The sequence below is a fragment of the Etheostoma cragini genome, chromosome 9, assembly GCF_013103735.1.
Source record: "Etheostoma cragini isolate CJK2018 chromosome 9, CSU_Ecrag_1.0, whole genome shotgun sequence".
Taxonomy (NCBI): Eukaryota; Metazoa; Chordata; class Actinopteri; order Perciformes; family Percidae; genus Etheostoma; species Etheostoma cragini.
Window position 1 is genome coordinate 22,642,726 of NC_048415.1, and position 12,922 is coordinate 22,655,647.

General features: G+C 42.2%; 1 protein-coding gene across 3 annotated transcripts in view; it reads left to right on the forward strand.

Annotated features, from left to right (window-relative positions):
- Nucleotides 1–533, forward strand: part of cep63 (centrosomal protein 63) — a 4,675-nt gene extending 4,142 nt beyond the window's left edge. For all 3 annotated transcript variants that reach the window (XM_034880437.1, XM_034880438.1, XM_034880436.1), the window contains exon 11: nucleotides 294–533. In XM_034880437.1, coding sequence (XP_034736328.1) covers nucleotides 294–491 — 198 coding nt within the window. In that variant the 3' untranslated portion in view covers nucleotides 492–533. The remainder of the gene's footprint in view (nucleotides 1–293) is intronic.
- Nucleotides 534–12,922: the final 12,389 nt, after the last annotated feature.

Here is a 12,922-nt window from a genome sequence, read left to right on the forward strand (position 1 = left end):
TATGTATATATGTATGTATATATGTATGTATATATATATATATATATATATATATATATATTATATATATGTGTATATGTATACACACACACACACACACACACAGTACAATCAGCGTAAAGATAAACAAAAATGAAAGAGTTTAGAAGCTAAGTTCTTTGTCTGCGTGGAGCGAGGGAGCTTTGTACCAGTTGGCCACCTGTGCAGTGTCCAATAGTCAGACTCATCACATATAGGATTCCAAAGTTGTAGTAAAGGTAATCTTCCAGTCATGTGTTTTTCTTCCCTCCCAGGAGCCTCTGTCAGTGTCGCCTGCAGACAGCATGGTCTCTCATTTCCTGGAGGAAGAGAGCTTTCTGGCCAAGCAGCTGGTCCAGAGACTGGACACCCACATCCAGGGTATGAGAGAGAACACTGATGACATAGTGTCCAAGTACCTGCCAAGTGGCTCAGGGCCCGAGTCTGCCCAGACTTCACCACAGAATAGTTAGTGATGGAGTGAGGAGGAATAAATCTGAAAAACGGGCCTTGAACAGCAGTGTGGATGTCTGTGTGCTTGTCCTGAATGAGATTGTATGCGGCGTGGGGCATTTGGTGTGTGTTTCAAATGACTGAATTTTGGAGAACTTAACACAATTAAGTTCAGTATGGCAGCGAGGAGCTTTGAGTTCACCCAAGTGTTGATGGGGATTGTACTTCATAAGTACCATTCCAGTAGCTCTGTCTGTACAGTGCTGTGGCCTAATGCTACCCGGCCCCCTCCGTCCCCACAGCGTGTCCCATGTTGGATGAGGTTGTTACACTTATGACATAGTATTTGTCTTTCATGGCTGATTTGATCAGATATACACTACCGGTCAAAAGTTTGGGGTCCCTTACAAATTTCCATTTCACTCCATTATAGACAGGATACCAGCTGATCTGAGTGGGTGGCTGATCTTTAATGTAATATATCTACATTCCCCATTATCAGCAACCATTCATCCAATGTTCCAAAGGCACATTTTGTTTACTAATCTGATATTATTTTAAAAAACTAACTAAGAAAACATTAAACAACCCTTTTGCAATTATGTAAGCACATAAAGTAATCTGGAAACTGCTGCACTGGTTAAAAAAAAAAACAAGGCAACTTATCTCAGCTGGGATTCTGTCTATAATGGAGTCCAATGGAAATTTGTGAGTGACCCCAAACTTTTGACCGGTAGTGTATGTCTACACAAACGATAGTGTCACATTAAGCTCAAATGACAAAAACCAGCAAAAGCTTATGAAACACTTTGCATCACCCTCTGTCTTATGCAGCTGACGAGCATGCTGCCCTTGTCCCGTGCCTCCATAAAATGTAAAAAGCCCAACAGTCTGCATTTGTAATCTGAAAAACACCAAAAGACAAACCATTTTACTACACGTTGAATCTGTCTCCTTTTATAAGGAAGGTCTCCTTTTATAATAGGAATACAGAACATGTCTTTAAAACACGTTTTGCTTTGCTCTTGAGTGGCATTGTTGGCTTTAGGGCTGACTAATTATTTTCCTTAACCATTAATCTGACAATTATTTTCCTGATGAATTAATTATTTGATCTATAAACATCACAAAACTGTGTGTATTACAGTTTCATAGAAGTGACACAATAAGGTGTCTGGTTTTGGCCGACCAGTAATCCAAACCCCCCCCCCCCCCCCATTAAGGATGCAGAAGTAGAATGCAAATGTCACAAAATACTTACAGTACATTTGAGAAGCTGGGACTACATACGTTTGACATTTTTATTGCTGATGATTAAAATAGTAAATTTTCTGATGCTTTTCTAATCAATTATTTCAATAGTTGTTTCAGCTGTGGATAGCGTGTGATTCTGTGTAAAAGTGTCACAAGAGGAGAGACCTCCACTAAATGAGTGAATGAAGTCTAACAGACTGCTTTTATTGGCAATTCAACGTCAAGAACACAACAACTGCTAACTGCTCTTTATGTTCCCGGCTCTAACATGTATTGACTGCTCATTATTTCTTCATATTTTCATTAGAGTTTAGCCAAATCGTTTTAGGAAGACGTTTGTAAAGGTGCCTGAGGCGTGGGCTCTTGTGCCCGAGACCTTTTTATATAACGTTGCATTCTAACTCAAGCTTGGACGACATCTGACCTCCACGTGTTCCTGTTGGGAATATGCTTGATTTCCTTAACATCCATTTTTCTGGATTTTTTTTATTTTAAGTGGACTTTAACTTTTTGTGAGTTGGCCATGTTGTTACACATCTGTCTCTGCTAGTATAGGATTAAAATGGCTGACTGTTTGTATTCTGGCATATTGAGTTACATTGGTGTGACCTCACATAGCTAACCATTGGTTGCTGAATTCCACCCGTGGAGTTCTTGGGCACTTTTCATCATAGAACACGGCCACACCCATTTTTTAAGTTTCCTGGAATGCAGCATTAATACTTTGCATTTAAATTCAGAGAAAAGACTGCTCCTGTGAGCCAAAGAAGTGTCATTCCTCCCTGCACGCCTGTCATAACTGGTAAAATACCAAAAATGTACACGTTGGAAGGGAGAAGAGGATTCTTACACTGTAGCTCTCCTCGTTTTCCCAGCTTCTAGTCCCTACCCCCCCACCACCACCCTGCAGAGGCCCTCTGGCTAGTTAAGTGCAGGAATGTGTGCACCATGCCAATGCTGTCATTAACCTTCCCTGCAGCCCGCTCTGTCCTCCTCATTAGAAAGCTGATGGAATGTTAATATCAACCATGTGGGGTGCTCAACCGCACAACACTGAGAAGCTGGGGGGGGCAGTTAGATCTTACTGCTTCCCTAATGACACACTGATAGAATGGAAATAAAGTGGAAAAATACGAACAAAATGGCGTTTTTTTTTCTCAATTCTTTTGCAACAACAATACAGAAGTTCTGCTCAGCTGTCTCTGGGTCCCGGGACTTGTCACTTTGGTATTTGGTAGCCTGTGTTACCAGCACTGTAAGCCCCAACTAACAGCACTGAGGAATGTGGCATGGCAGGCATTCCTCTCTCTCTCTCTCTCTCTCTCTCTCTCTCTCTCTGGCGGGAAGGTTGTTATATGTGGGGATTCTTTGAGAAGGCCTAGTGGGGGGGGGAGTTGATTCTAGTCCAGGAGAGTTTGGACTGGCTTATTTACGTAGTGATAGACAGGGAAATGTTGCTTTAGGCTGCAAGATGATTGAGTAATTGCTAAATTGATTAGTTTAATGCCCTGAGTTGCCCGCATTAGGCTCTTAACCCTATCAGGACAAAAATGTTCTGAGTGAAATTAGTATTAGGGTGCAAACAGAGGACACCTTCCCCCTAAAGGACTTCTATTGGTTATTCATCGTCCTCATTGTTTTTTGGTCTGTCAATTTTTTGCTTCTAATGATTACATTATGCTTTTTAAAGGGGCATTCAGTAATTTATTACTGCACTTAAGCAGAACCTTGGCAGACTTGCTGGAAACATACTATTTAAAAAAAATAAGTGGTTGAAGCTGTGGAGGACAAGATTTTCAGACTTTTAGTCTTTCTTATTGGTCAAGTCCCCAAAACCCCAAATCCTACATTTCCCATAATGCAACTCATTGGCATCTTTTGTTGGACCCTGTCTAGTCTGGTTAAGCGGGTGTATTAAGCCTGACGTCCCCTTCCCTTCTTCTATCTGGGCCCACCCAGGACGGTTGGGATTGGTGTAAAGGAAAACAAGCGAGCCCCATCCTCTGTTCCCGAATCCGAGAACAGACTGGACCCGGACTAGCAAATGCTGCTCATGTCTTTTGAACTTTACTCCCCCAATTTCAAACGTCTTTCAGCCTAAAAAATCTTGTAGTCTCCAAGCCCAAGACAAGACAACCCTAATTACATCATCAAGGCCACTTACTTGGTGTTCCCCACCTTTCAGCCTCACCTTCAGACGAATCAGGTCCAGAAACTGTCCAAAGTTGACCTTCACACGGGAACTGCAGCATAGTCTCACATTGCCAGACCTTCCTCCACAGCGCAGTGTAGACCCTAGTTCTCTTAAATCGACCAGAGTTAAAGAAAACACAAGGTGAGGGAGGATGGCTTTGGTTCAGGCGAGGGGTGGCGACTGCGCCGAGCGTGCAGGAGGCAGGGCGCCACGTGGTTTACACCACAGCCACGGCAGTGATTCATGATTTGGTCATAATAAATGGATTCTCTTGCCGTTTCTTGAATTTGACAGTTTTGAAGTTGGCCCTGACCAACAGAAGTTCCCAGATCTCGTTGTCCCTCCAGTTAGACAGTTTGGATGCTGTCTTCGGGTAAATGGCTCTTTCTTCTTAACCGTGGAAAACGTCACCAGCATGCCCACTCCCTCGCCATGAAATCTCTGGCCAATGACCTGCTTTATTCACACGTGTTCTATTGGACATTACAAAGACTTTGGACCCAGGAGCTGGCAGGTTAATGTCCTGTCCAACTGATTTCAAAAGTTGAACTGCTGGATCCAAGATGTCTCCTACTTCACTAAAAAAGGAAGCACTGGAGCCTTTGAGTTTCCACATCACACGTACATGCATATTGGACCCCAATTGGCTTAGTTGTGATGTCAAAATCCTGCTCATATCAACACATCTTGAAGTCCTTTGCAGATGAATACAGAGACGTTTTCCCACTTCAGTGTCCAACTCTGCATGTCAATTACAGATTGCATAATCCTGTCCAAATCCTAGAGAGTAGTATCTGAGCGTGACCCAAAACCCAACCGGCTGTCTTGTTTTTGTGTACGAGCCCAAAGCAGTTCATGAAAGGTGAAGCCCTAAGTTTGTGTTGCATGAAAGAGTATTATAATAATAATAATATTAATAATAGCATTATACATATCTGTTGTGTCCATTTGTGGACTAACAAACCCCAGCACTGAACAAGTAGCCCAAAACAGTACTAGGTCCATCCTTTTTTATTTACTAAAAAGAACTTGAGGCACCATGTCAAGTACGCTGAACCCAAACATCATTTGTCCGAGCCCGGCCCGGCCTGTAGGCTCCCCACGTGTCTGCTAGCCACACGCTAGTGTAGCATGCTAATGTGTTGAACGTCAGTGAGAGACCAAAATTGGCCTCGAGAATATCTACAATTTGTAAACTTAGTAAGTATAAGTAAATTAAGTACTGTCTTCCATTCCACTAACCTTTTCATTCAAGCATAAAATACTTTGCTTGATAGTATCTTGATTTAGTGGATTGTTTGTAGTTCTTGTTGTTAGAGTCTAACTGCGAATAGCCTTGTTAACTCTGGGTGCAGTGGTGGCTTGAGACTCGAGTCTTTGGTTGCCTTTCTTGTTCTACAACAAGCGAGCAGCAGAGGGGGCAACTGAAACACGCTGTCGTCCACATCGTGGTCAACTGGAATGCATGTGCCCAGTCAGATGCTCCGCAGTCAACCACTACTTCAGCTGCTTGTGTCTGCGTTTGCTGCTTAAATAAAAAGATACTTTCCGTTCTCCTGTCATAAAACAGGAATGGCTCTACAGTCCAACGCTGAATGCCTTATGTCACAAACGAGACATTTCACAGGTTAAATGAAGCCAAATTAAAAAAAATATGAGTACATTTGGCAATTGTTATGAATACTAAGGTTCACATTGTCAACCCATCTTGTAGGAGATATCTGAGATATTTGTTTACGGATTGTCCCTTATCTGTGAGATCACAACTTGTCATGAGAAGAAAGAATGAAAATATATTGTTTGTGCAGAGGGATGACTTATCTCTGAAGAATGGCCGCCAGGTGATGCAGGTTGGCGGGGAATGAGCATGGGAATGGAATTAATCTCTGATTCTCTGAGTGAGAATCCTTAAATACATTTCCCAATGTATCCAGTATGATTCATGTTGCTTTTAAGTGATGAACTACTGCAATCACAAGTTGTTGCACCTTGACAGAATTGATGAACATCATTTTTTGTGAATTGCTGAACATCCTTCACAAGATAAGACAACTTTTTCCCAGAATTGTTGCAGCCTGCATGCTTTCTTTGTTGTGCATTCCAAGGCCAGGCTCAGAGAAACATGCCTGTCATGCTTTGGATGTGTCCGGCCTACTTCGAGTTTAGCCCCAGACTCAATGCAAGACGCCCTACAGCGTGCCCATCTCCCCTTGACACAACAACACATTGACAACATATTCATGTCTGTGCATGCCTGCCTCAGTGTGGAGGCTGATTATTAGCAAGCCCAAACGAAATCTGCGGAATTCAGCGGACGTTTTTTCTGATCGTGGTGAAGACATTCTGAGTTTATTAAGAGAAAAAAAATCAAAATCAAATACAGGTGATCAGGACAGGCTCTATCAGTTTCATACTCTTCTAACTCTAAAGATCTATAGATCTAATCTATAGAAAGATTAATGCCCTTACCTATGGCTATGATATAAGAGTAAATATATTAAAAAATGAACATTTGACCTGAATACATACATTTATTTCAAAAATAACCTCCCCACCACCTCCAGGAAATTTATAAGGAATAAGAAAATTCCTTAAATCCGTTTATCTCTGCTTTATCTTCTATTTGATACAGGGGGCTGAAATGTGCAGATCTTTCACTGTATCTCTGTTAATGCCTGTTGAAGTTAGAGGAGCGATAAACGCGTTCTCTATGGGCCACATAAGGTGGAAGCAGCGTTGATCACCCAGGTAATGTTGAACAAGGATGTTGAACTTTTTGGGCTTCATGCATTTAAACGGAGCTCCGCCTCAGACGCTGCATCCTGGTGCCTTTAATACCTCCATTCATGGCGCGCTGGTCATCAACTAGTGTTGACTACGTTTTCTTGCTTTTTAAAGAAACTACCTTTCTGTTTTTTAAGCTTTGCCTTTTCTTTTTTCTTTTTCTTCTTTTTTTTATTTAACCTTTATTTAACAAGGAAAATCCCATTGAGATTGCTAATCTCTTTTTCAAGGGAGTCCTGGCCAAGACAGCGGCACAGATCACGATCAGCAGAACAATTCCAGCAGAAGTACATTACAGACAATTTCATAACAATTTCATAAAAGTATTTAAAACATTTACAGACCATTGATTTCATTTCCAAACCTTTGAGCAAGAGTTTAAACTGGCCAATTGCAACCACTTTCTTCAATTTCCAGAACTTTTGTAAATTGTTCCATGTTGTGGGGGCAGAATAGTGAAATGCCCCTAACCCTAACGCTTACCAACTTCTGTGCGGACACTTGGTACAGACAGTAGCAGTAAGTCTTGTGAGCGTAAAGAATACAGTCTATCCGCTTTTGGTTGAATATACTCACACAGATATGAGGGGAGCAGACGCAGAATACCCTTATAAATGAACATATACCAATGATTGAGTTGAGTCCAATGCTGGCCAGCCCACACATGTGTAAAGTTCACAGTGGTGTGTGCGAGGCTTACAGTTTGTGATAAACCTCAATGCGGCATGATAAACAGAGTCCAGTAGTTTCAATACTTGGGTTGGGGCATTCATATAAATGAGGTCACCATAACCCAGAATGGGTGTAAATGTTGCAGCTACAGGTTGCTTTCTTGACTGCGTCTTTTAATCTATGCTTCTGAAACCTACTTTTGTGCTTGTATTTTGTGTCTTGTCTTGAAACGTCATTCTCTAGCTTAGTATAATTACCAATAATATAATGACTCAGAATACCAAGGGTGCACTTTGCACATTTTTACACACGGGAGATGTACTGGCTGAGATATTTTGATCCGCTGGGGGCAAGATAGCGTGCAAGCTCCAAATAGCTACAGGCCCTAATGGCAATATGTCATTGTTCCTGCCTCAGGATGGGGTTGATGGGAGTGGGTGCAGGTTGGGGTGGACTCGTCTCCTGCAGTGGGACTCCGGACGTTTGCTGCAGGACACTTGGAATGCTGCAGAGACAGAGGCGCGCGTTCTTATCAACCCGCTTGCTGCTCTGTGCCAGGGAGGTCAAGAGGAAAAGATTCACTCCTCCAACACACAATGAGTGCGTGCGTACATGCACACTAATGCCCCACTTACAGTATGTGTTTGTTTGCATGCTGGGGCATGTAAACAGTGGTGGAAGATGTATTCAGAGCTTTTCCTAAACACACTTTCTGTTTCTGAAGCTTTTCACCAAGAGGCTAACAGGGGAAAGTTGGTCATTTTCAACCGGCTAAAGTGAATCATCTTAGTAGCGGTAAACATGGACCTCCAGATACTGCCTTTTTCTTCTGCATGTACGAAAGTACACCAGAAATAAATGAATTCATTTTCCCTTAAGGTACCAGCTAACGCTAGTGCCAGCTACTAACACTGACATTTTTAGGCAACTAACATCAACTTTGAGAGTGAGAGGGACAGAAACATTAACACCCTAAACTATGTCACAGCTATTAAAATGTGCACAGTGCCATGAAAACGCATGGCTAAGCCTCTGTGCTGACTGACAGGTCTGCGTGTAGCCACGCCCCCAAACCAGTCAGTGTTTGATTTTGGTGGTGGGTTAGCCCTTTTTACAATATGCTTGGAGGATGGATTGCACCTTTTATTGAGCTGGGGTGACGTTTAAATGCCCTCCCCTTTCTCATACAGCCCCACGGCCATAGCGTCTTCACTTCCAAATAATAGAAATTCTTGGAAAATGGAGCACCGTCTTGTTGATATTCATCTCAGTCAGAACAGGAATTCTTGATGCACTTTCTGTGTACGCTTTGATGTCGGGTTTCTGTTATGTAAAAACTATTAACATTCCTTGTTCATTCAGGGCTAATGAGGGCGTCCATTTGGATTGGCTGATGTAATTAGTTTTTAGATTTCCCCTGCAACCACAAACCATGCAGGCTAGCCTCATTTTCTCTCTTTCTGTCTTACGCAATGACATGCCCAAGTTAGATGGAGCGTGACCATGGTGCTTCAGGACTGAGGTGGAAGTTGGGACATGATTTTAAATACATAAAATAGTGGGGACGAGGCACTTTTGACTGTAGTTGTAAGTGATTTTGAATCCTCTATCCTTTTATCTGCATATTGTTACAGCTGGAATTACAAACCGAAGTAAAGCTATTAAAACACCAACATTGGAATTATGCTCATAAGCGGAAGAATTGGGGAGGGGAAAAGACCATTTGCATTATTTCGTTTTTAGTGCCATAAACAGCCGTTTTCAGCTCTCGTCTTGGATCCATGGATGGCAATGTGAGTCAGTCGTTCCACCGATTTGGTCCAGAGCGAAATATCTCAATTTAATACAAACGTTCATGCCCCCCTCTAAATGAATTATGCCTGTCCTAATCCCTTAGCTTTTCATCTAGTGCAATCATCAGGTGACACTTCTAACAATCCAATATTTTGGTGATATAATGAACCTGAAGGAAAAAACACAACATTTCACAAAACATTTTAGAAAAGAGCTGAGCAGCAAAGCTGCGTGGACCCTTTGGTTTTTGCTAGTATTATTCTTATTATTCTCATTATTCCTAAGAAATCCATGTTCCCTTGCATATACACTGACCAAACCTTTGCACATAATTCCAGACATATGCCAAGCGTGATCAGTGTGCTAATTGTCCTGATGGTGGCGCTAAATCCAAACTTTAAAACTGTCAACTTTATCAACCGTACATGCTTCGGCGTCCCAACTGTAGTCCAGAAGAGCAGAAACTCTACTCTGCGTTGACCTAGTGGCAACTCTGAAGTCCCTCACTCTACATTTTGCAAAAACTGCAAAACTTCTTAAACCTATCGCCTCCTCCATTTGTTTTTCAAACACCAAATTTCTGATGCCAAAAAAAATCTAAAATGATCTAAAAATCTTTGTAGATTTGGTGTGCAAAATTTTAAATCTTTCTAAAAAAATATCTATCTTTCTAAATTTTCTAAGAGAAATACATTTTTTACAGCAGCTTTAAAATTCTGCAATTTCCTGCAAGCCTGCTCCTTGTCTTCTAGGTGTTGCGATGCCACTTCATTTTCATATTCATATTTCCCAGAGATCAGCAACTGCCTACGGCGTCAAAGGTTTTGAGTTGGAGCCCCATGATCATACATATATCTTATCAGGCTTTGTGCTGCCCTGCATATTTTAAATGGGTCTGCATTAACACACCTGATTCTTAAAGTCAGGTTGCTGGTTCACCCCAGGCTGACTCAGTAAAATAAAGCCCCAATAGCGGGGGGTGCTATCCCCCCTGCAGTAGCTCACTGAGATTAGTGCTGGCCTTAAAACTTGAAGGTTGAGAGTTCATGCACAATGTGCATTTTATACATATTTAATGTATCAGCCATTGGGCTTTGGTACACATTCCCTGCATATCCGAGATGTTTCTGAGAATCAACACACCTGACTGTTATGATCACACACCCGATGCAGATTAACAATCATTTCAGTTCCAGTTTAGGCAGTCATGTTATTGTGTCAACCAGTCACCAACCCCCACTCAAACCGTTTCCCTGTTCCTTGGGCATCAACTCGATGAGCAGCAATGTTTGGCATGTCTGCTGACACAACACTCGTGTAGCCTATTGGCCATTTTTCTTCTCTTCCTCTTCTACATTTACCGCTTTTTCCTTTTCCTCCTTAAATTTTCCTCCTTTATCTAATTATGCCCAGTACTCTCAAGTACCATGAAGAGTATAATGTGGTGGATGGTGTGGAAATGTCTTGAAAGGGTTGGGGCTTTTTCACGCATCGTTACTTTCAGCCAGCTGTTGACAGTTGCCAGCGAGGTGGGGGTAGATGACAACAGTGTTATCAAGATTATTTATACTCAGAAATGGATGTGATTATCTGTTCATTCCAAGAAAAACGTATTTCCTTCCAGTTTTCACTGGAGTACGAATGTAATGTTTTTCATGTAATGTCTCTTGCTTTTCCTTCCCTCATTTCAAACTTCACATTTACTAGTAGTGGGTTTCCAGTCATCTGCAGCAGCTTGCAGCTGCATGTTTGTAATGCCATGCCTTATCTGGGATCTCCAAAGCCAATTTAAATGCCTTCTATGTCACACACATAAACATTACAGACTCTTAACGGCTTCCCTTCCCTTCCCTTCTTTCTTGGGTCAACTTTGCTGCTCCTGTGAGTTTTAAGTCGTGAATTACACAAGCCTTAAAATTGTCAGTGTTGTTGGAGGTCACAGAGAAAATTGTCGCCGCCTGTGGGGATCACTTGGCGGGGTGACTGCGTGCGTCATTTATTAAGAGGCTTTCGCGGCCGCTCGCAAATCTGAAAGACACTTTAAACGACGTGTGGTGGATTTAAGTACACATGCAGAGTTACGTAGATGTAGAAAACTCCTTAGTCAGACACTAAATCGGACGTCTTTAGAAGAAGTTCCAAAGCTTTAAAACATGCAAAGAAAACAGTTTGTTTATGTGATTCATCTTATAATGGAGTGAACATTGCTATCAGCATAATACACAAAGCTTTTTATTTATTTTTCTATGTAAGCTGTTTTGATCAACTGCAGAAGAACTAAAAATAATTGTCCTATAAATGTAAGGGAACACATTTTGCTTTCTATTTGGCTAAATTAAATGTACTTCTCATTCAGCTCGTCACTTCAGACCCTCTCTTAAAGAATGGGACTCCTGTCCTATCCTAGACTTGACGTAAATGGTTCCGCTTCCACAGTCACGGCCTACGGATGTCATCAGGCATGTAAAGGCCACCTGACGATGCACTATCAGTGATCCGCAGGTTTTCTCCCACGCTTTTACACCACTCACCCCGAGCTGCACATGGTGCAGTACTGAGTGTGAGTTTTTATGCAAACGGCAGTGCTTCCTGGCCTCTATCTGTTGGGGCCAGGGTGGGATTTCCTCATTCCTGACGTCTGACCCCTGTGCTCCTCTGTCTCCTTTCTCCCTTTAACTGCAGCCTACCATCTGCAGATAGAGGTTATCACAGCGAGCATGTGGCCGCTTCATGTTTGTTCAGTTAGTCCTGTATTCACCAAAGCTCTTATCTGACAAATTGGTAATTAACAAACACAGACAGGTTCCCTTTTATTTACAAATGTACATGTAGATGTCCTTAATATTAGATATGGTTAATAGTGGTCAGCAAATGGAAGGACCTCCATATTGGTACTACCAATTGTTCAAAAATAAGGGCTGTGGATTTTACCATTATACTTATATAGAATAATTGACTGTTAGTTGATAGTGAATATCAAAATACAATGACCGTCACCAGAGGGCACTAAGTGTATATAAGTGGGGGGTTTTATTTTATTGAAGAGCGTTATTTCTATTCAATGGACACCTTGACGCAGTCACGCTGCCGAGTGATCCCCAGAGGTGACGACAATTTTCTCTGTGACCTCCAACAACACTGACAATTTTAAGGCTTGTGTAATTCACGACTTAAAACACACAGGAGCAGCAAAGTTGACCCAAACAAGAAGGGAAGGGAAGCCGTTAAGAGTCTGTAATGTTAATGTGTGTGACATAGAAGGCATTTAAATTGGTTCTTAGCCAAACTTGGAGACCTGGGCATCAACACCTCCACGTGCAACTGGATTTTTGACTTTTTGACCAACACACCCCAGAATGTTCGATCAGGCTCCAACTGCTTCACGTCCATCACACTCAACACTGGTGTACCACAGGGCTGTGTGCTAAGCCCGTTTCTCTACTCCCTCTTCACCTCCGACTGCAAGCCTGTATACAAATCTAATTCCATCATCAAGTTTGCGGACAACACTACGGTGATTGGTCTCATCAGCAACAACGATGAGACTGCCTATAGGGAAGAGATCAAGCACCTGGCCACATGGTGCACTGAAAATAACAAGCTCCTCAACACCATCAAAACCAAGGAGCTCATCGTGGACTTCAGAAAGGAGCCAAGAGGCACGCACGACACCACCCACATCAATGGAATGGCTGTTGAGCGTGTCTCCAGTTTCAAGTTTCTGGGGATCCACATCTCGGCGGACATGTCCTG